General features: G+C 45.8%; 1 protein-coding gene across 1 annotated transcript in view; it reads left to right on the top strand.

Moving 5' to 3' along the window:
- The window catches only part of LOC138567897 (SCO-spondin-like), a 1,036,222-nt gene that overhangs the window by 534,177 nt on the left and 476,968 nt on the right, over positions 1-25,077 (top strand). Inside the window, exons 59-60 of the mRNA XM_069646396.1 lie at positions 16,134-16,225; positions 17,659-17,844. Of these exons, the coding sequence (XP_069502497.1) occupies positions 16,134-16,225; positions 17,659-17,844 (278 nt within the window). The remainder of the gene's footprint in view (positions 1-16,133; positions 16,226-17,658; positions 17,845-25,077) is intronic.

Raw genomic sequence — 25,077 nt, forward strand, 5'->3', positions numbered from 1 at the left:
TTCCTAATGTGCAGAGATTGCTACACATGCTAAACTCTGACATTACTGCCTCCATGTTTTACAAATTCCTGTTTGAAAGAACCACTTCTCAAATTTCGGAGGATCTCCATATTGATTGGCAGCAAGACTGTATGCTACTAGATAACCAACTACATTGGCCCATACAATGGAGTAATATCTCCAAGGTTACCACTTCAGCCAGCTTGCTCCAAACCCTCGTCCTTTTTCATCACAGAGCTTTTATCACTCCTGTATCACTCTTCAAAGTAGTGCTCAATGACAGATGCTGGAGCTGCCTACATACTAATGGTTCTTCCAAACATATGTTTGTGGAATGTCAACATGTTAAACCATTTTGGAATTGTGTGTGGAATACTATCAAAAGTATCTTTAACCTACAACAAGATTCTTGTTTTGAATTTCTCATTTTTGGCAGCTCATCTGTACAGGATACTATAAACAAGAATACTTGTTACCTGTTTGACCTTTTCATGTTGGTTGCAATCCAAACTGTTACCACCAACTGGAAAAATTTGGATCGTATCCATTAAAAACTGGGGTGGAACTCAATTTGTAATGCTTCCTCTCCTGGTCCACTACCTAAGCATCAGTTGAAATGACAGTCTTTTATAAGCTTCCTATCTAACATGAACCCCCATTAATACTTTTAGGGCATGATTTATCTATGTATGATTCTGCATCTCGCCGCCCCCTGTTGCATATGTTCTGTCTCCTCTTTTCTTGTTTTGTTTTGAATGTCTTTTTGTTCTGTTATACTTATACCCTTATTCAAATATGTTGAATTCCTTTATGCAATAACGTCATACAAATACTTGGCTTACATTTATCTTATTTTTTTCTCTAATGCACACATTGTTCACAATTTCTGTTCCATTTATTATTTGTCTTGTATACATTTTGTTTCAAATAAAAAGGTCATAAAAAAAGAAATGCCACATTCCCAAAATGTTTATGAGGCTGCCCTGACTTCTGTAATCTTTTGTGCATGCAACCTCAATCAAAAGGCATATGGACTGAATTTCATTCAGATCTATATCGCATGCAGGTTGAGAATGATTAGGATTATTGCAGCCACACATATTTATATAATAATTCTGATATGATAGGTTATTTATAATGTGCTTAATACCCAGAGGTTTCTAAGCGCGGACCCAGGGATTGAACCTGTGGTGCTCCGTATCGTCTTGCTTCCAAGGCGAGCATGTTGACTACTGAGCTATCCCCCCGAGACATGCTCCCAAACAATATGCACACTCATACAATGAACATACATCCACACACACTCTCACACTTCCCAGACATTGTCCATATGTAGACACAAAAACACTGCACCTATACGACACACTCTACATAGCCCCATACATTGTGCACACCCATACACATTTTGCCCATGAAATGACCCATTTCATGCTTGCCTTACTGAAGACTAATATAGAGTCACACAAATCTCTTCCTTCCCCGGTACCCACAGGGAGCCAACAACCAGGCTGTGCTATAGGAAATATATTTTTATTTATTTGTATGAAAAATAATGGAGATCACACTAAAAAGCCATACACCACCTCCTTTGTGGATCACAATTACATTTCTGGATGCACAGATAAATCACACAAGTTGGTTGGGAAAAACACAAATAACAAACTTTATGCCAATTTCACTTCCAGAAATAATCAACACTTGTTAATGAACAAAAGCAATTTACATATGTAGTGCTGTGCCATTTTGATATTCTTGCACACTTAAACGGCTAGCAGTTTGGTTTATAGATTGGAACAAATGCATATAGCAATTATGATTTCACCCACACATTTCCTTTAAAAAAAAAAAACACAGGGTGATTTAGCAGTTTGTTTTCAGACCCCCCCTCCACTTAAAGGCCTGTGTTGGGGAAGCCGGACCCATAGGAGTACCCATTTAAATGACAGTCTATAGGTTTCAGTGCACACTGGGAATGAGGTTTGTTCATTTCAAATTTTAACAAAAATCACCCTGTGTTGTTCGGCTAACGGGAATTAATTACATTAATATTTTAAGTTGCATAGGCTAACGATCTACACAGTTTTGCCCACCCCCACCCCCACTATAAAGGGAAAGGATTTAAGGCCAGCAGATTCCCCCACCTTTTGGTTTCAAAGGGGTCAATTCTACTTACATTGAAAACCTCTGTTTCAAATTCAGGAAAGCCAGCTGCATATCAGGACCCTCTGTGAGGACAGGGAAGGGGTCTGGTCACTCCACTCTCATGGATGGTCCCAGCTCTTCACCATAGGGCCCAGTAAGCTTGTTAGGCCTCCCTAGCAATAGACAGCTCCACCCAGATGCAATTTTGATTTTCCTTCAGTGCATCCTTGTGGCTGTGAGATGGTAATTTTCAGCCACACTCGCCCTTCTCTTGCAGTGCATCCACTTTATATACCGATGATGATACCATCAAGGTCTCAATATCAGGTAGTTTCCTGCAAGAGTTCTCATAGCCAGGATTGGACAGTTACCATTCTCTCTCCTCTCAAGTCCAGCCTCTCTCTAAGGATTGGTTTAGGAATCTGGAACAGACATATTTCAATTGCCATTTGGAATCCCCTTTTGTTTTCATGTCAACCTTGGCAGAAATCTAGTAATGTGTCAAAAACGTGAGTTACCAATAACTGCCATAATGTGCATACATTATGCTTCAGTTATCCATGGGGCATTTAATAAAACAACAACTGGGTCTGCACCATGTTGCATGGCCATTTGGCAATTTTCAACCATTTTTACAAAAGCATAATAGTTTAGGAACCTTCAATTTACTCCCCACATTCCTAATTCTACACTCCACCACCACGCCAATGATCAAATTTGGGACATGTTCAGCTCAGCCAGGAACACCTTTTAGCTGGCCACTACAATTCCCCAAGTCACAATTGGATGACATTTATTTCACCAAAATTGCCTGGAAATTATCTAAAAAATTAGACAGAAATGAAAGCAGTATGAATTATGGTTGCTGAGAAAAATGCCTTAAGGATAATAGTCCTTTAAAATTAATAGCAAATCTTCATGTTATGCAAATTGTAGCTCTCTGGTCTCAAGGTCATTTGCTACTCTGGGCTGGCCTTTGACCAGTGTATTTTATTTATTAGTCTCTTAGATGTTTGAAGTGTAGGCTGCAAATCATAAATATCTGTGATGCACCGGCCAACACAGAGATCCCCCACTGCAGACATCTGGCATCATGTTCTATTATATGAAGGGGACCACCATTTCAATCTGGAAAGCTTCAATTTTACAGTATTTTCTTTCAGAGCTCAGCCTTTATTGTGGCCCATGTTTTCACACCTCTCCCCTACATACCAGGCATGCACTGGGTAGGCCATCTCCCCTGCACAGAAATGAGATTTCAGAGATGCCGAGCCTGGGAGAAGTTTGTTTTTAATATCACTTAGGAGGCCACACTTTATGGCAGTTATAAACATCTGGGATGCAACCCAAGCTTTCAGTGGGCGAGTACTTTATGAAATTTTCCCCACAACCAGCAAAAGCGTCTGCCTTGGGCCTACAGAAAATTTTCATGGAAACAAAGTGGGCTTTTCTTTTCACATTTTTGCCGGTATTTTGCATGTGAAGCATAGTATATGTTACGTTTTGTCAACACACACCTTGTCTTTTTCCTGACATCTTTATATTAGCATGCAAAGTCATTTTGGTGTCAGTGTTTGAAAATCCTGCTTTTCACGTGATAGGGACCTTTGCATTTCTTCTGCTTCTGTGAATTAAAATGCTGTTTTTCGTTTTGTAATGAGAGGTAGTCCTTTCCCACATGACATTTCCTTGCAGAAACTCCACAGTCTGCCTTAAAAGGCCCAAATTCAGTGTGAAGGTTTTGTTATAAAGGCTAGCAGGTCCTTTATTTCAGTGGGCCCTTCAATTCCGTTGGTTTGGGGTCTTTAATTACACCCCACAACATGCACATGCCTCACACTGCATGCTCAGACTTCACATACATGCTCTTACTGTACATACACCCAGACAATGAATACACATCCATGTAATGCCCATGCACATACACACAACACACACATATACACAGGTTGACCAACACATGACTGGCCACATAGGTACAGTACTCCAGTTGGGCCCCAGTCACTTTAATTATTACCATAACCCGGCCCCTGCCCACAATCCTCTTTATTACATATTCTCTTTGGGTTCAGATAACTATACCGCATATGTCTTGGCAACCCTAGGGTCTATACTTTTTAGGTGGATTGGGGAATCTTGAACACATTAAATCCAACCAGGATGCACACTACATTGCACTTTGTGACCACATATCGAGCTAATCACACAGCCACCTGCGCCCCCTCTGTTTACACCTTACTGGTAGTAGTATATTTGCAAGCTAGAGGGTGCATCTTAAGTTATCAGCATCTTAGCAATACACATATAATTTACTGCACTTTCCCTCACTCAAACTACATAAATTGTGACACACACACACGCACAAAAACATTTGAAGTTAGTCACACCCACTGTGTGCTTCCTTCTCCTGCTTTCGCCAACTCCCTCTCCTCTGGTCTTCCTACCACAGTCCAAGGTCTAGAAACCCAGGCAGGGTCACAGTAGGCAATACCCACTCAGACTAGCCTTATCACCAGGAGATCAGCCACACTGGCCATGTAGGAAGTAATAATGCCCATTACAGAACTCTTATGCAAGGTGTGTGCCCTACAGGTTGATTCAGAGACCATTAAGGTATTTAAATTCTATATAGGCAATTACTTCCCCTAAACATACATGTATCTCTGTTTATCAACTTGAACTCTTAAATCAATAAATGTCCATAACACACATATTTAATAAATCAACAATTAAATGTATCAGAATCATGAATAAACGAAACAATTATACAACTATACAATTATGAAAATGGCATAAAAAAAGACCTGAAGGTCATCATTATACAAACACACATAGTCGTTTGGAACTCAAATGACAAAAGGATAGTACCACTATGAACTATCCTTTACTGCTTCAAACCATGCAGCCCCTTAAAAGGTCCAAGAACCCTACTCTAGCCCTAATCTAAAGTGAAAAATAAGGGGCGGTAAAAGACTTATAGACACATTCCAGGTCTACGTCCATGGTAGCATCTTCTGTGAGCGTATTGTCTCGGTGAGTATGGCGCAGTTGTAGGTCTCAATGTTTACAATTTACATTGGGTACAAATATGTGCTTCTACAGATAACATCTCTGTTATACTGAAAGGTTTGAATGTATTCACCGCTTAGGTTACAGAGTGCACATTTAAATCATATAACGAGGGAAAATTCAACACAATTTTAAATCTTGTAGTCATCACTTCGTATTTTGCAATACATGCTGGATCCAAAGTATGTCAGGTGCATGTCGGACGTTTCGGCGGTGTTAAAGATAAACCACCTTTGTCAGGACCCCAAGGATGTGGAGCACTGGGATGTGAAATTATACAACTAATTAAAATGCAGGTTCACAAAAAAAACCAAATTCAAATCAATTAAGATATCAGGTTACAACCAAACACTGTGAACCATCACCCAAAGAAAGTGCATGTACTAAAGTAATACATGCTTTTTCCTAAAACACGTGCACCCACGGAATGGAAGTGCAAGATCCTCCACCCCAATACCTTCACCACTAATGAAACCACGTGGAAACAAGACATCAAGATCACCCGCTCAAGCATTGTGGCAAAGATCAGATGCCAAGTAAATCAAAAAGATGGACCCATATAAAGAATTCGAAACAGAAGATACATTGCTCACCGAAAATGAATATGGCAAATTGGGAGCCAGTCAGAAAAATTGTAATCAATTCTAGGTCGTGTTAAAGGTCTCACTGCACCACCTAAATGCGGGAGCAGACTGCGTCAAAATGTCCTCCACTCTCAAGCATTCAACAGTGAACTTGAGGGGACCAGGGCCTAGGTTGAAAATAGAAGAGAATAAATCTATGTTTTTATTTTCAGGATTCATATACATATAGATGCACAAAAAGAGAAGAGAGGAAAAGAAAGACCTGAATGTCAAAAGGACAAACTAGAACCCAAAGTCTACTCATCCTCACTTATTTTTCAACCTCTGTCCGTCTTGTGTGATCCCATAAATTGTAGGAAGGACATAGGCGGTGAGCGACGAGAGTCGCCGCTCTTGGTGTCTTGAAAGTACCAGCATTGATGCAATGCCTGCAACTTGGAAACCAAGCATGCCATAAAATGAATGTCTACGACTAAACGTTTACAAAGTGTCGATATACATGTATGCATACCTTCCATACTACAAAGGGCACACATCAAGGTTTCATGTCCCAGAGTGGGACATGAATTTATCATGTCAGAGTTCACTTACCTATTCAAACTCTGCAAAGAATCCAGATGTGGTTCCGGCTTCTAGCTATCCCGGACTACGGAGCACGGCAGCGATATAAATATGCGCTCACACACCGTGCGTGCTATGTTGTGGCCCGGTCATATGTCTCAACCCGTCACATTACATAGCTCCAGCACTACTGGCAGATTGAACTAGCAGTGTCTCGCTGCATAAGCAATCCATAGTCATGTAACACATCTGTCATATCGCAGGTAAGCTACTTGCAAAAGGCACGCCCTACTGCATGAACATAAAATGAGCATGCACCTAGTATATCGGCTGATGACTATCTATCATAAGAAGGGTCAAATTCTTCCTTAAGAGAATGAAAAAGATATAGATACAATGCTGGCGCCCCATATTTGTACCTTTGTCTCTATAATACTAAATGGGACTCACACTTATGTATTTATGCGTTAGTACCCTGTCCTTTAAGAGCTCCCTTACATCGTTCAAAGGGGTAAACTTTAAAGCAATGCACTGGACCCCACATTTCATGTTCACAAAGTTCTCATCAGTGAATCACAAATAATTAGATGAAGCCTCATTCAGACCATTTTACAATGTGCCCAATCTATGGATCCATCTTGTTTCTTGAATAGCCACAGCACAGCTCATACATGGGGCGTTTAAGATAGTATCCACAATCCACCACTGGATGTCATCTATTGAGTGGTCATACTCTATGTAGTGTGTTACCAAAGGTGCCATGGTGTTATGACACCGGATTCGAGATCTATGTTCTACAATACGTATGTGCACTGGTCTCACAGTCTGTCCATTGTATTACAGTACACTTCCCACACACTGTGCCCCAAACTGCACACTGTGCACTTAGCGATGCACTTCACACTACTCACACACTGCACATATACAATGCATCCAGACACTCATGCTGCACATTCCACCTCGAACTGCACATAATCCGTGGAAGTACATGCTCAGACTGCACATACAGCCACAGATTGCACATTATTTGTACAGTACCAACACATCCACAGTGCCCACATACTCGCACTCTGTCCATATACCCACACATTGCACACACATCTACACACCGCAGACAAACCTGCACAGTGTGCATATACCCACTCTCTGTGCACATGTACAAACTGGCCATATGCCCCCACACTGTCCATACACCCAATATCCCTACCCCACAAACTGCATATATGCCCGCCCATTGCAAATGCACAAACAAACCAGAATAATAAACACAGAACAACAGTAAATAATGGAGAGGGGCCATGAAAATACTGCTTCAACATTGCACTGGTCAGCACCCCAGTTTGCTCTGTCATGAACTACAACCCTCTGCTGGGTTGCTTGCTGAACCTTGACCCCCTCCCCTCTAGCCTATCTGCAATCTGACATTTCTTGCCCTCTTGATATGTGCATCTGCCTTAAACTCAGATATTGCTCCAGTACTGCTGCTTGTCAGTGCCGTATTCATAATTCCTTCTTAAGTGTTTTTCTACACCTGTGCATCCTCCATTTTGTGCTGTATGTAGCGCTTCTTTGGAAATTTGCATTTAGGTGTGCTTTTAAATCTGTGCATCCTTCATTTTGTGCTGTATTTAGTGCTTCTTGGGAAATTTGCATTTAGTTGTGCTTTTAAATCTGTGCATCCTGCATGTTGTGCTGTATTTAGTGCACATTTGGTAAATTCGTATTTAGGTGTGCTTTTAAATCTGTGCATCCACCATTTTGTGCTGTATTTAGTGCTTCTTGGGAAATTCGTATTTAGGTGTGCTTTTAAATCTATGCATCCTCCATTTTGTGCTGTATTTAGTGCTTCTTGGGAAATTCGCATTTAGGTGTGCTTTTAAATCTGTGCATCCTCCATTATGTTCTGTATTTTGTGCTTTTTGGGAAATTTGAATTTAGGTGTGCTTTTAAATCTGTGCATCCTCGTTTTTGTGATGTATTTAGTGCTATTAAATCTGTGCACTGATTGTCTTCCATTGCACGTCTCCTCCTTCTGTGCTGCTAGGCCACTTGGTGAGTTCCTGTGCACCGTGTAGCACCCCTGTTTATCTCTCTCTCTCTCCTCCACTACTCCCATGGCACTCTCTATCTCTCCTATCTATTCTAACTGCTATTCTATCACCTATCCTACCTCTCTCAAGAAGTCTGGAAGAAACAAACTGAAAAATGCTCTCTGGACACTAATCCAGGCCTGCCTATTCCTGAGACCTATGTCAAGGCCACTTCCAGGCAGACCATTACGGACATCCTCTTCTCTTTCCCCTCCCCTGACATATGGACCCCAAATGTGGCCTCTGCTCTTTCCCCTTTCTCCTCCTCACCCATTAATGGTGGCAATAAGTGGGAAGTACTCCTGGCATACATCTCATGCTCTAGGTGCATCATTAATATCTATCACAATGGTACTATAATGGGCCAAGGTTCTCAATCTACTCTTCTCCTTCTTGACCGGCGCCTGCCCTCTCTCATAAACTTCCCCCCTTCTTCTGCCACTCCTTCTGCCTCTCCTCTCCACCACCACTGATGGGAGTACCGCGCTGCTGTACCTCCCTCGTTAAACCTCCAAAGGTGGTAACCAGCTTCACTTAGCTACTCTGAATGCTTGCTCTGCTGTCAAACACTCTTCTGATCTCTGTCACCTTTTCGAAGCCTTTGACCTTGATGTCCTCACTCTTACCGAGACGTGGTTCAATGCCAGCTCTGTCACTGCTCTTGACACTCTCCTTCCTGAGGGCTACAAAATCCTTTCCAAACCCAAACCCAACAAGCCTGGAGGTGGAGTGGCCCTCATCTTCCCTGAGTTGGTCCCTGCCTCCATCATACCTACTCAATCCTACTTCTCTTTGAATCCCTTGTCTGCAAGCTTGGGGTCTCATCTATTCTCTCTGTCACTCTTGCCACTATCTACAGGCTCCCTTGACCTATCTCTCTCTTCCTCTCTGAATGGGCCAACCTCGCCTCCTGCCTCTCAATGTCTTCTTCCAAACTCCTCCTTCTTGGTGACTTCAACATCCACCTCGACTCCCTTGAATAAACCACCTCCCAGTTCTGTGTCCTCTGTGACTTCCTCTCTCTCTCTATACTCCCTTCTGGCCCAACCCACTCTGCCGCTCACACCCTGGACACCCTAATTTCTGGTGACATCCCTATCTCTAATCCGTTCACCACCACCCTCACTTGGTCTGACCACTCTCTTCTCTCCTCCCATCTGGCTGCACTTGGCCCTATATCCAAGCCACCCCGGCCCTGCCAGCCTCCTTCACTGTCATCTGACCTATGAAGCAAATGTCAGTCGCTTCTTTCACCTCCAACTTCATCCCGCCTCCCACCCCCAACACTGCCTCTCCTTCTGACTCTGTCCTTGCTAACCTGGACCTCTCCATCTCTAACACCTTTGAAATCCTTGCCCCTGTCATGAGGATCCACCTAAAACCTGCCTTCAAAAACAAAAGCTGGTACAACTCTGATCTAGCATCTCTGAAACACAAGTGCAGAGTTGCTGAACGGAAGTGGCAGACCTTGGGTTTACCCTCTGACAAACTGTCCTGCCGCCTGCTCAAAAGGTAATATATCGCTTCTCTCACTGCTCCAAGGAGCGGGCCCACATCCAAGCCTGCATCTCTGGAGTCACTAACAACACAGATGAACTTTTCAAAATCTTCAAGGAAATCGCCAATCCACCTGCAATCTCCACCTCTCTCCTCCCTTCCCAGGCTCTCTGCACCGCTCTGGCCTCCCATTTCACATCAAAAACCCAGGACATCTTGCCCTCACTGTCCTCAACTCTTATCTCCACTTCCGCACCTGCCCACCTGGCCACCTTGGCTTCTCTCCTTCCACCCCCCTCACTCTCCTTGCTCCTGCTCATAGCACCAGAGGAGGTCTTTAAAGTGGTCCGCTCTATGAAGGTTTCCTCCGAACAGGTACTCCCCTGCTCCTCCAAAACCATTAGGGAGAACATCTCCTCTCTCCCCCCGGGTCTTGATGGCTTCTGTTACCACTCATTCACCACTGGCTCTTTCCCTCTATCCCTCAAGCACTCCCTTGTGCACCCTCTCTTAAATAATATGTCTGCTGACTCTTCCTGCCCATCTAACTATCGCCCTACTTCCTCTACCCTCTTCTGGGTAAACTCTTGGAGAAGCTGGTCCTCCCGCAACTGACCCTACACACTGATCTTGTTGGCTGTCTTTATGACCATCAATCTGGATTCTGGGCATCCAGAGGCATGGAGCTGCTCTCTTGAACACTCGTGAAACCATGCTCGGAAATCTTGACTCCAACTCTCCCTCTGTTCTCATTCTCCGTGATCTCTCCTCTGTCTTTGACACGGTCAACGATTCCATCCTCATAAAACGATTCTGTGACACCCTTGGCATGACTGTCCGGGCAGTGGATTGCTGACCTCTTTTCTCACTAACCATCCTTCCCAGTTGCAATTGGACCCTCTCTCCACCACCTCACTCTCTACCTGTGGCGTCCCCCCTGGGCTCTATTCTATTGTCATAGCTCTTAAATATCTATCTTGACCCTCTTGCTCAGCTGATTTTCTCCTTCTTTCCTAATTTCCAGTGTTCTGACGGTGATGCACAGCTTTCCTTCAAACTTTGTTACAGTACCTCCTCCTCCTCTCTCCTCCCTGACTGTCTGTCCGCCATTCAGGCATGGTGTGCAGCCAACGATCTCTAGCGTAATGCCAGTTAGACAGAGATCCTTCTGATTGGGACACCTGCACCCTCTTTTCCTCCTACCCTCTGACTGCCATCTTTGGGCCCTCTACCCCACCATCCCGTGAGGCCAAAAAGCTTAGGGTCATCTTCGACTCCACTCTCTCCTTCATCCCTCACTTCATGGATCTTACTAAGAATTTCCACTTCCAGCTCAACCTCCTCAGAGGCATTCTTCCTTTCCTCACCTTCTCCCCAGAAGCTCAATGGGCCTCATTACGACCCAGGCGGTAAGGGGTTTACGGCAGCGTAAACAGCGCCGACCCTTACCGCCTGATTCCGAGGTCCCTTAGCGCCATGGAGGATTTAACACCTGCTTTTAGCAGGTGTTAAAATCCATGGCGCTAAGGGACCTTGTTGTTAATTATGCCACCGTAATTTACGGTGGCGTAATTAACGCCTTCCCCACTCCCATTATGCCCTATGGGGCAAAAATGGGAATGGGGAAGGGTAAATGGGGATTGGGGACTTACCGCCCCGCCAACCTCGGAATGGGGCGGTAAGTCCGCCAACCACCATGGCGTAAACGTAGTTTACGCCATGGTGGTAAAGGTACGAGCCAGGCGGTAACTTACCGCCTGGGTCGTAATGAGGCCCAATGTCTCCAGAGGTCTTGTCCTCTCCAGGCTGGACTACTGCAACAGCCTCTTCCTCCCTCAACTTCCCTCTTTCCCCTCCAGCTAATACAGAATAGGACTGCAAGACTTATCCTTGGCCTCAAGCCCATGGACCGTATCTCTCCAGCCCTAAAATCTCTCCACTGGCTCCCGGTGGCTGCAAGGATCAAATTCAAGACCCTCTGTATCATCCACAAGGCCTTCTGGGTCCTGGGACCGCGCTACATACAACCTTTCCTTCTTAAATACTTCCCTGCTAGAGCCCTACTCTCCTCTAACTCCAACTCCTTGACTGTCAAACACTTCTCTAAGCAGAGAGTGGGGGGCAGCTCTCTCCCCTTGGCTGGCACATTCCCTTTGGAACAGCCTCCCTGACCCTCTCAGACCTGAGCCAGACCTCCTCAAGTTCGGGAAACTGTTCAAAACTCTGCTGTTCTCTACCTCTTTCCCTTCCCTGCGAATCACCCCACTGCCGCTGTAAATGTTGGCCTGCTCCAGCCCCTGCTTGGCCTATCTGCCTCCCACCCTTGGGAGTCGCCTGCACTAGCACTTAGCTTGAGGTTCTCCTCTTTGGCTCCCCTTAGCACTTCCCTCCCGGTCCCTCCACCAGCACTTGCCCACTCCTACCCCCCTCCCCCCCTATCTCCTGCACTTCTCCTCACTGCATTTGCATGCTGAATGCCACAAGGCCTAGTAGGACCATGTTTGCATTTTACTGTTTTTGCTATTGTTATTTCTGGCCCAGTTCCCTTCCCATTTAGCCGTGTGACGCTTTGCAACACTATTCAGTTGTGTAAGCACCTAACAAATGCTCAACAAAATAAAATAAATAAAGTAAAGGGGAGAACACAAGCTACTTATCACAATGCGTTAATTTAATTTTTTTGTAAAAAGGGAAAGATTAAAAGTGCACATACACCTTTTCTGATTGATTCCTTAAATGAATATCTCTTTATAAAGAGAGGTCCTCGCCGAAAGGCAGATGCTGTTGGTTAAATGTAATCAACACACAGACTCTATTATTCAGAGTTCCTTGCTCTGAACACACATCCTTGCTGCTCGCTGAAAACATGCACCCAATGGCATCAGGGAAGCGTGGGGCAAGACTATCCTTTTGCATTCGTCGGCAAAGTGTTAACAAGTAACTCATGCCCGGGACAGTCCATCAAGTCCGCGGATCTCCATCTGTCGCTGCACTCGTGCAACATGCTCTTCCCATTTTGGTCTGTGATGTGCTCCTTTTCTCTCGTTTGCCTTCTCTCTGCATATGCGCCCAGGGGATCTAAGCTCTATATTAATATGGTACAACATCCTTTCATCGCGGGACGTTTTTTCATGGGTTTTTTTACCGCAAATTTTTTAAGTACAAAACCCATCGAATTTTTTTGGGGGGTGTTAGAAAAATATATATATGGTATGTGGGTGTTTGGGAATAGATTAAAACTGAAAGGGAATGGGGGGTGGGGGGAGGAGCCCCCAAAAATAATGAAAAATAAATGCAATGGTTTATTTAGTTAAAAAATTTGCGGTAGAAAACCCAGTGAAAAATCATCCTGCAATGAAATGACATGGAACCATTAATACACTGTATCTAAATTCTTTATTCATGCTCCAATCACCTCAAAGAAGTGTCTATCTATTGTGAAGAAAATTCATATGGCCTGCCTCCTCTATATTGCAAGTATAAAGGAGAAGACTGCCTAAATTGGCATAATGGAGTAGCCAGCAGGTAGGGGGCATAACTGACCATGGGATGGCAAACGTATAAGTAGACAGACATTTCATTGGAATCCATGTCAATGGTGTGGCTATGTTGCCATTTGATGGCAACATCTGGCAGTGGAGCGAGTACCTGAACAATTGATGGCAATCGAGGTACCTGGAAATGTGATGCCATTGACTGGTGCTGATGTGAACAACAAGATATTTGATGAAAATATACATCAATGTTAGGGTTAAATGGACACTTGATGGTAATTCATGCCAATGCTGGAAATCAAATACGTGGGATGTTTCTGGCAATACCTAGGTATGTTGTGAGTACCGGTCCATTTGATGAAAAGCCCATGTGATAATGACAGTACTTAGATATAGAATTCCAATACTTTTGAAAATATGTGAGTACCTGGGCATGTGATGGTAATGCCTAACAAATACTTACACAGTGCCTGTGCAAAAGCCCAAACTATTGACTTTGTCAAAGCTTGTGTGTTCTGTAAAGGCTGGAGACACTTTCCCATTACCTTAGTCCACCACATTACTATGGGTTTTTGCGTGTTGAGGCAAAAGGGTTAGTGTCCAACAGTGAAAATGTGATACTGGCGCCAGCCATGGCTCTGTAGGATTATGCATCTGTTGCTAACATCTGTAGGCAACCGGAAGTTCACTGCTCTTGGACTTTCCTTTATCCAAAGTTAATAAAAATGAGTATCATGCAGTTGAGTGCAATTATCCTCATCTTCTACTTGCCATTTGATTCTGACATGCCTATTGCCATTGATTGTTTTTTCAAACTTTATTTTGCCCAGCATAAGTAAACCTACTTCCTATTGTTACCCATTCAATTGTGATTAGCGACACACCGCACTGCTGAGCCCTAAGCAGGGCAAATTGAAACTATGGGCCTCATTACACGGATGGCGGTAAGGATTTACTGGTACCGGTAAAATACCGGTACCGGTAAATCCTTACCGCCTTACTACGAGGTCCCTTTGCGGGTGGGGGGATTTAACGCCTGCTTTTTGCAGGCGTTAAAAACCAACCCGCAAAGGGACCCAGGGAGCTAATTACGGTACCGCAATTTCCGGTACCGTAATTAGCGCCTTCCCCATTCCCATTGAGCCCTATGGGCCAAAAATGGGAATGGGGAAGGGCAATGGTGGAAGGGGGAATTACCGCCCCGCCAACCTTGGAATGGGGCGCTAATTCCCCTTTCCGCCAAGGCGGTGCCGGTATTTTACCGGCATGAACCATGGCGCTAATAGCGCCATGGTTCTCCGCCATCTGTGTAATGAGGCCCTATGACTGTTGAACATCTTTGAAAGATGGCTGTTTTCACCGTATCCCTCAGCTCACCCACATTTCAAATATCAAATCTACTTTAAAGAGACAATGGGCCTCATTACGACCTTGGCGGCCGCGGTATGAACGGTGCCGGTAAGGTACCGTCACCGTTCATACCGGGCTGCCACATTACGAGTTTGCTCGCGGGTGGCGGCATGCACGTCTGGTCTGGCCAGACGTGCATACCGGCACCCGTGAGCAGACCAGGATGCTAACAATGGGCCCGTCATTAACGGGCCCGTTGTTAGCATCCTCCCCATTCCCATTGAGCCCTGTGGGGGTTCAAATGGGAATGGGGACGTACCGGATCTGGGTCCCGAAAATGGGAACTACCGGGCCCACAAAAGTCGGAATGGCCCGGTAATTCCCTTTTTTCGGGACCCGGACACGAGTTTGGAGGTAGCCATGCCGGTAATGACGGCATGGCTACCTCCAAACTCGTAATGAAGCCCAATGGGCCTAAATTATGGACCTGTTAGCGCCGTGCAAAGTGACCAACAAACACCCTCATCCACAGAGCGGTCCACAGTGTATTTTTGCGGAGCAAAGTCACTTTGCACTGCAAAAATACTCTATGCACCGCCCAACACGTTTTCTGGGGTGATCGTGAAAATGTTATTTTGCCCACTGTGTATGAGAGTCAGAATAAAAAGTGCAAAGGGGTTCGGTCTTTGTATGGAAGGCGCTAGAGCCCAAATAATGGTTGGTGTAGTGGGAGGCCGCGTGTACCAAGACCCATAGACCACCCGCACAGGCCTATTATGTGTAAAACAGTGAGAGGGAAGGGGTTGGGCCTTGGAAATCAGCGCTCTACCCTACTGGTTAGCGGTAGCATTATAAGTTGTTTAGATGCTTAGTAAAGTACATTTGTCACACAAATACACAAGTTTACAGAGAAGTTTTAATATTTTCATCGGCCAAGTGTTTTTAGCTAAGTTATTCAGTGTATGAGAGTCAGTCTTTCCCATCGATTATTAAGCATGTCCCAGGAATAATGTTTCTCAAACTTTTGAACCACTTGAGGAGCAGAAAGGGAGTGGTACATGTGTAATGAGTAGACTTCTGTGCAGGCTTGTGCCTTTGAAAGGGTGGTGGGGCAGGAGAAGAGTGAGTTGAATGTTAGATTTGCTTAAGTTGTAACTGACCCTGCCCCAGCTACTCATGCTTTCAGAGACAGGAGCCTGTTGGCCATTTGTCCCCATTTACCTCCAGGACAGTCCGGCTCTGGCACTGGGGGCGCTTTCCTCAGAGTCTAGAGCAAGCACCAATCTTCCTTGTTTCCCCTTATTACAATGAACCTGGCGTCCTAATGCACATTATCTCTTTTTCAGATCACCCTCAAATCCGGCAGCAGCCAATGGGGGCCTGCCGTGCCAAGGGGATGAAAGGGATGTGCAGCAGTGCCACACAGCCTGCATCATGGGTATGTGGAATGCCTCATCACTCTATTGTGTGTTTACCTGATTGTTCTGCACAGCATTGGGTTAATGCTAGGCCTCCTGCTACTATTTTGGTGTCACCCTGCTGCTGCTGTGATGTCAGACCTTGTGTTACTGCCATGCCCCTGTACAAGCAGGGGCTTGAAGACTTTATCCGGGTGACTTGCCAGGTTTTAGAAACCAGCATGGGCACATCTCTGGTTTTGCATGTGAATTAAATTAGTATGGAATAGGTTCTGAACAGGCCTTGCTGGTCTACCTGGCTTATGCATTGGTAGTGTGTGATGGTGGATGTCCTAAACTGTACCTTTAGTGAGAGTCCCTGTACATTTAGCATTTTCCTGACTGGTTTACCAACCCTTGTTCCCTGATGAACTCTGACCCAGTGCCTCATCAGGGCCTTCTCTGTGTGATGTGCTCCATGAGAGACCTTTCACCTTTCCAGGTTGGTTATTTCCCAAAGACACCTTGGGCCTCATTAGGAGTATGGCGGTAGGGCAACAACGGTGTCGGTATCGCTACCGGCACCGTTGCTACCGTACCACCATACTAGGACTTCTGCTCGTACCCGCACCCACAAGGATAACATGATGGTAGCAACCGTACAGCTGCTACCATCCTCCCCATTCCCATTGAGCCCTATGGGGCCTAAATGGGAATGGGGATGTATCGGCTCTGGCATGCTAATCCCTATGGCCATTCCAACCCACTTCCTGCCCCTCCCCGCCCACAATACCTCCTCATGCAAACTCTTTCAGCTCGCTTTAATCAGGTCTTGAAATGCCCGCCATTGTTTTTTCAAAGCAGTCTTCTGAGAGTTAATTACTTAATTGGAGATATACACCTGCTACTGGTGTAATAAAAATGTCTTAACCGGGTCTGCATTCGGCCACTCAAATTATAAGCCCTATGCGTATCCTTCACTGAAATCCTGTTAAAAACACAAAGGGGCAAAGCCAACAGTTTTGGCTGGTGTATACGTATTAGGCATTTGCCCGGCACTGCTATTATGTGCCGAGGTACTTGCACCATGTTGGATATGAGCCTATGATGAACATATGGCACTGGCTATTCCAATTTATGTAGATTCTACGGCGACACTGGCAGGTAGCCTTTACTTTGTAAAAAAGCTCTCCCCTTCTTTGCCCCTGGGTAAAAGATATATCCACGTAGGCCAATTCCTTCTACTAATGAGAAGCACGTTTAAATTGTAGAAACATGGAATGTAGAATCAGCAGCCTAAGGAAGGTGTCCTTGTGTTAGATTCTCCAGTCACTGAAGGTCCTGTGGTGCACACTGTCCAGAAGGGGACCCCTGTAGCTTGATGGAATGCTCCTCCCACAGATATTTATCGCAGCGTGAGATGGGTTTTAGTGTGCCCTAATGTGCCACCTTGATGCTGTCCCCTGCTTCACAGAGACAGCTGGCTTCTGGAGCGACTGGACGGCCTGGTCCACCTGTTCAAAGACCTGCTTCTCCGACGTGGAGCATATCGGGCATCGGAGGAGATTCCGTCACTGCAACAGCACACTGGCACCAACGCCCTTCTCGTGCGAAGGAGAATCCATGCAAGAAGAACCCTGTGACAGTTTGCTTTGTCCAGGTGAGAAACCCAATTGTAAATGCAAAGTCCAGTTACTTGTCTTCTTGGGAGTCCTACAATGATACTGTTTGATAGAAAGACAAGATGAATTTATATTCGCACCCAGGGAAGGGCGCTCACTCAATCAGGTGGCTGGAATAGCGGGTGAGAACACACTGTGTACCGTCTGCTGTTACTAGCCACCTGAGGCCCTTCCACGGGTGGTGCCATGTTGATTTTGGGGAGGAAACAAGGAGCCTCACCCTGTTGCCTCTCCACATCCCCACCCTCACCCTCACCCAAAAACAAACCTCACCCTTTACCCACCCCCCTCCCTCCCTTCCCACTAACATGCTGGACCAGAGATTTGTGCTTCGTTCCTGGGGCTTCTCCACCCCGCTTCTGCCGGCATAGAAATGAAAAAGTTATTGCGGTGGTCATCTTGTTTTTATTTGTTATGGGAGATTGGGCTCACACAAACAGCATGCAGTCCAATTCCTTTTCAATAAATATTTTAAAATAAACCGTTTGTACCCTGGATGAACCCCAGGGTGTGAATGGATGTCACCCACTTGTCAGGGATTGACATGGCCGGCAACGGCCTACAGGCCCTCGCTAAGGCCTTCTCTCAGGCCGGCGGGCTGTTGTGGGCCATGTCTGCCCCCCGAAATAGGGGTGATTGCCATATTCACAAATGACCCCAGGCCCAGTAGAAAGGCATGTCAAGTGGCACAGCGAGTAGAGCGCTCGCTTTGACATCAGTGCAGAGCCTGCGAACGCAGGTTCGAATCCCGGCAGCGCCAAACTCAGCGTTTCATCCTTCCGAGGTCGATAAATGAGCACCACACACCGTGGGTAATAATAAGCAGCGCTCAGATACCTGAGGGTTCGTAGCGCTATATAAATGCCAAATTATTATTATTTTTTTTATTATTATAAAATATAGGGAACAGTGGTGGGCCGGATTTTTAGGAAACTGGGAGATTTCATAGCAGGCTGGTTCCCCGGAAGGCCAGCAGGCCTGGAAGGCGTCGGATACATGACGGCGGATGCTTTCCACCTAACAGGTGAGTCATTTTAAGATCCTCACCACCTCTGCGGACAACCTGAAGCTACAGAGCTACAGCCTCTATTTAATTATTGAGAACATGATATCTAAACATTTTATTTGAAACAATATTCTCAAATTTGCAAAATAAATCGAAACATCATTTGGAATAGAAAGTCGAAGTGTGTGCAGCTTGTTAGATACTAAATAGAAACCTAGAATTGCTGTTAGTCTGTAAGGCATCTTTAATAATGCACGCACATGAGAGCAGATTTGCTGTGTGCAATATGCATGGCGTATGGAATATTACAGAGTCTGGTGCGCCGTTTTTAGAGGCGGAATCTCCAGTCACGTGCAGACATGAAGAGCCAATGGTAGAATAGGTCCCTGTGCCGCTCGAGAGCAGTACGCTGCTACATTAGCCTTACGCTAGCATAGTCAGCGGAGAGCGGGATCATGGGAATCGTAGTCCAAAACATCTGGAGAGCCACAGGTTGCAGACCCCTTGGTTCCACTGCAACATGTTTAATGCCCCGGCTGAAACTATAGCCTCAGTAATAAACAACATAGCAAACACAACGTACTACGATTTGTTGATTTTCTAAGGTACAGACACTATACTCAATATCTGCTCACACCGGTACCCTTACTATTCAGGGTACCCCGAGGTTCCCCTCCAGCTTTACACCCCCCCTTTCTTGAGAACAATAGATCATTCGTAAGGTTACGTTAATAGTAGTAGTTATTGATGGCATTCTCCTGCACGCCTGCAGGCTGATCTGCAAAGAGAGTAACATTTAAACTCTAAGGGACGCTCACAAGTTGAAGGAAGACAGTTCCCTAAAAAGTAGTGGGTTATATACAGATATCCTAGTACGTGAACCAAACACCCACCCCCATTTAGCTACCCTCCTCTTATCCATCTTCTAGTTAGCTAGCCCGAAAGTGATGAGTGATGTGTAGTTAGCTAGCCCGAAAGTGATGAGTGATGTGTAGTTAGCTAGCCCGAAAGTGATGAGTGATTTGTAGTTAGCTAGCCCGAAAGTGATGAGTGATGTGTAGTTAGCTAGCCCGAAAGTGATGAGTGATGTGTCTATCCAATCTTTGGGAAAACAACTACTCCACCTAAGATTGGGCACTTCTGAACGATGACACGAATGCAGCCCTACTATTCCATAATACAAATGAAATTGGGTTTCATTCCACATGAACCATCTAGCCATTACCTTTTGGTTTTGCATAGGTCACCCCAAGTGGCACAGTTATGTCCAGACGTGGGTTCCGAGCCTGCTGGGCCTAGAGACCCAAGCTGCGCCTCACTGATGACACCAAAACATGCCTGGTGCTGCTTGTGGTCTCGTGCAGATGGGATATGACCTAGTATATTGGGCTGGACTTCCCCTTTTGGACCAGGACCCAGCCTGATTTGCATATGGTCTTTCCCCTTCAGAAATGATATGATATGATATGGCATTTATAACGCGCCTATACACAAGTGTTTCAAGGCGCGACGTGACAAGGGAGGGGGAACAAGGGAAGACAGACAGCGATCCTACTAGGCCAGGTGTCATTCAGATTGCACAAGTGCATGGGAAAGGGGGAGAGGGAAAGTGTGTGGGGGAAGGGGAAAGTGCAGTACAAGGGATAGTAGAATAATAAGATAATAAGACGGCCAGCTGGTGGCAAGTGCAAGGTAAGTGCAGACATAAGTGCTGGTAGGGTGTACTGTAGGGATACAGAAAAACAGTCCCCAGGTGCAGGGGTTGCCAGGGAGGCAGTGCAGGTGGGCAACTGGCGGAGCCTGGGCCTGAGATCATTAAGGGGGGCCAGGTAACCAGTGCAGTTTCTGTCAGAATTCAGCAGGGGAGCAGGGGAAAGAAAGCAGAAGCAAAGAGGAAGGTTTTGAGGTGCTTCCGGAACCGGAGATGGTTCTTCTCAAGTTTCAGGGAGGCAGGAAGGCTGTTCCAGAGGGAGGCCCCTGTCGAAGAGAGAGATCTACCACCAACTCGTTGCTTGGAGAAGCGACTGACCCTGAGGGAGTTGGCATGGCAGGCTGAAAAACGATGGATTGGAGGGTTGCCCAGTGGTTATGATTAATTCATAACATTCCAGCCATCACCTTTTTTTTCATTACGCATGTGAGCAGCATGCTAGCTGACTGTAAATCGTATTTGCCACCACTGTGAGCAATCCTCAACTGAGAACAATAAAAAAATACTTTCTTCCATCTGTCTTTATGCCGCTCCGGAAGATCTCAATCTGTTTCACTTCTTTGCGTTAGACTCGAGGAGAATATGCATTTGCAAATCTGTCTGATTCTGTCCAAAAGGTGGCTCTTATAACATGTATGGGTACTTACCTATTTTTTGTTTTCAGGGGACCTCTTTTGAGATGGGAAGTATTTTGCACAATATGTAGAAAGAGAGCCGGTTACGCTAGCTTGCTTTACGGTAACACCCAAGATCCGCCTAATGTTACACTGATCATCAATTTAGCACCACAGCGTCATTTTATCCAAAAATAAATTTATTTTCATTTATCAAAAATATTCTTACTTGTCTTTAACAACCATTCACATCAATTTCACAAAACAATACATAAACTTCAAAAAATTATTTAACAAAAAACAATTTATAAAAAAGACATGAACTTCATTATTTTTTCTGTCTTTTCAGGAACTCTGGAAACATCTTTTGAACATCTGCTATGTGCTGATGTTTTTTAGTACAAACAACACATTGCTGATACTAACCACTGGGCACAAATAATTAAGTCTATGCAAGACTGCTCAGCAAGACCCTAACTAGGTGTCTGGGCAAGTGGGACCTCACTGGCAGTGACTCCCCTCTTGGGGACAAGTACTCTCATTCCGGTAAGGAACTCCCTATCCAGAACACACTATATGACTACATGGAAATTGTAAAGACTGTTGTTAGCCCTGTTTTGGATTCACCAAATATTAACAGCTCTCTAATATCTTTGGGTTCAAGTAATGCTGGATCCCACCTGAACACTCCAGTCAAAGAACAACAAGAGGCCCCTTTTCTTTGTGATAAAGTACACAAAATCTGGAGGAACTTGGAAATGAAGAGAGCAAACCCTACGCAGAGGCAAGCCTCTGACAGGAAGAAGTCCTGGGGGGGCAGAGCCACGCTAGGCCGTGTAGCCAGCAGTAGCATAGAGAGCGAACACATCAGTTGCAAGACACCGGAAGGCTGGCATCCTGACCGGCGAAGAGGCCAAGATTGCGAAGGAGACGTGGTAGTAGAGTGACTGTCTTGTCTGGTGGGACGTCCACATGGAATTCGTGCTAGGCCTGGGGCTCCTTAACCGATGCTGAGACCAGACTGCAGCAGAGCGCATGGAACCCTGAGCTCTGCACGAGAACTGCATTAGCTGCATAGCAGCAGAAGGGAAACATACGCTCCCAAAGAGGTATGGCCGCTTAGAAGGGCAAACAGTGATATTAGAGGCTGGGAAAACGATCAGGCTTACAGGAACCAGACAAATCTGAGTGAGCAGATGCCCTACCAAAATCAAGCTAAAGCAATCCTATCAAAGAGCCACAGGGCATTGGAGAGACCTGAGAAAGTAAAATACACTAATGTTTGAGGCTGGACAAGCCACAAAGATTACGGGAGTCAGATCAACTGGAGCGAACAGACACCCTACAGATATAGAGAGAAAGCAAGCCTATCCGAGGGCCAGAGGTCTTTGGAGAGCCCTGAGAAAGTGAAAGACACTAATGCTTGAGGCTGGAGAAGCCACAGGGGTTGGGGAAGCCAGATAAACCCAAGGGGGCAGACTCCCTATGTAAGCCGAGCTTAAGCAAGCCTGTTGGAGTTGAGGCTGGGAAAGCCGCAAGGGTTGCAGCAGTCAAGAAAACCCAAATGGGCAGACGCCCCATCAAGGCCCCGATAAGGTGAGCCTGTTAGAGGGCCAGAGAACTTCGGAGAGCCCAGGAAAACAGAACATAACTAACAGAAATGGAGAGAGCGAGCACCTGGAATTATATCGAGAAACCCTTTTTTTCATGGAAAGAGGGAACCATATGTATTATTTAAGAACATTGTCAAGGATCAAGTTGGAAATGGTAGAATTGTATTAAGAAAACCGTTTCTTCCTGGAAAGAGGAAACCGTTAATTAAGGTTTGACAGAACCCACAGAGAGGTTGAAACTTTTACAATCTCTTGGAGAAGAGATCCAGGTGGTTGGGTCAGGCTGAGGCCAAGAACAGAGACTATTGCTCCAGCCTCCTTTCTATGTGTTATAATTTCCTAAGTGGTAGGGACTAGTTAAATGATAGACGAGCACCCTTACTTTTTGGTTTGTGACGCAGGGAACTCCCCTCAAAGCAGTAGGATTAAAACTTCCTAAATACGACACACCTTCATCTGAGTCCATCTTCTGGTTCACCACATAGCGCACAGGCAGAGAAAGTCTGACTTCATATTTTAACATTAGTTGAGGCTAATCTCATCGACACCCCTGCGCCAGCAGTAGGGTACAATGGTCTCTTGTAAAATACCAAGGCATAGTTTAATAAAATCTTAATCCATAACAGGGCGATACAGCCCAACTAATCTTCAAATATAAGGTTCCCTTTCAGAACTTGGCATAGGGATAGTAAGCCATTTGGTCTTCTAGGAGATACACGCTCACTGTGGTACTGAACTTTAAGTGCCTCTTTTAGTTTGGCTTTGATACCATTAGTAATCAGGAAGGGGTTAATCCAGAACAATGCCATATACCCAGGCTCATTAGAGTTAGTTCTCACTGTTAGGAAATATTTACTTTTAGCTGTTTTCCTCACATCCTCCCATCCTTTCTTTTTGCTTGTTTTGAACCCTAACCAGACATTTGGAGGCCGGTAAAGCCTTCTGTTTTGCTTCCTTTTCCTGTTTTGCCCATTCTTAGGGCAAGCTGATAAGTCCCTGAGACTGTCACTATGTAGGGCCTCATTATGAGTTTGTTGATATGGGCAAAAACGCTGGTAATGCTGTGGAACCACTGCATTACCACTACAGGACTGCACTGCCGAACTATGGGTTTGGAGGTAAGGTCGAGGAAAAACCTCCAGCAAAATTCTGGAGGTAATTTCACCACCTCACTGCCAAAAATGGCAATTTCGAGGGGATTGGGTCCTCCGACGTATTCCATATCTATGACATGTAATCACCACAGCTGTGCTGCTTCGGAAACTTTTTTCGGCGTCTGCGTCCTGCGTCGATGACGTCGATGCGCCGTCGTCGAGGACCTCCTCCGATGTCCGACATCTTCCGATGTGATAAGTAGGACGCACAACGCCTGTAGCCTCAGTTCAGTTTTTTCCGCGAACGTGTTGCTTCGTGAATCTCGGTTAACGCCTCGACTCTTTGGAGTTCTGTTCTTCTCGGTTCTTCGAACCTGTTCGTTTTTGTGAAAATCCTTCGTGTGAAGATGTCTTCTACTTCGTCTTCGACCCCGCGTCCGGGCTTCAAGAAGTGCGGGGAGTGTGGGTCCAAGATGTCGGTGACGGACTCGCACAACGCCTGCCTCTGGTGCCTCGGGGAGGCCCACGACACGGATGACTGTATCGACTGCCAGTCGCTCACGTCCAAAGCCTTACGCGAACGTAAGAAGAAGTTGTCGGTAGGTCGGGTGTCCAAGCCCCGGAAGTCGAAGTCTGCGGGGCTTTCGATGGATGATTCGAGGGGTGGCTCTCCACGTCATCGTCGGAAGTCTCGTGGGTCTCCTTCTAGGAGTCGGTCTCGCCACTCCTCAGCCTCTTCGAGGCATTCTCGGAAGCGCCGACACCGGTCATCTTCCAGGCCCTCTTCGGAGGACTCTGCCCGGCACGTCGCTTACCCCACCAGCCGTGCGTCGCCGGAGGAATGGGCTTCCTTCGGGAAGAAAATGCTGGCGATTCTTGAGTCGCAGGGTACTAAGCCGTCCGCGCCCCCGAGTGGAGTCAGTCGTGAGAGGTCGAGAGACACCGCTCGCAAGAGTGGTCGGCACGAGTCACGGGAGAGGTCCCGTTCGCACAAGGAGACTCGTTCTCGATGTACCCGTTCCAGGTCCCGGTCCTCGACGCGTTCGAGACCGTGTGCACCTGTGAGGTCTTCGAGGAAGACATCGACGTCTGAGGCGTCGAGGGCGTCGAAAGGCTTTCTCGAGGCTCCGGCTCCGAGGAAGTCGTCGAAGCCGTCGACGCTCAGGTCGTCGA

The sequence above is a fragment of the Ambystoma mexicanum genome, chromosome 2p, assembly GCF_040938575.1.
Source record: "Ambystoma mexicanum isolate Mex_15411 chromosome 2p, UKY_AmexF1_1, whole genome shotgun sequence".
Classification (NCBI taxonomy): Eukaryota; Metazoa; Chordata; class Amphibia; order Caudata; family Ambystomatidae; genus Ambystoma; species Ambystoma mexicanum.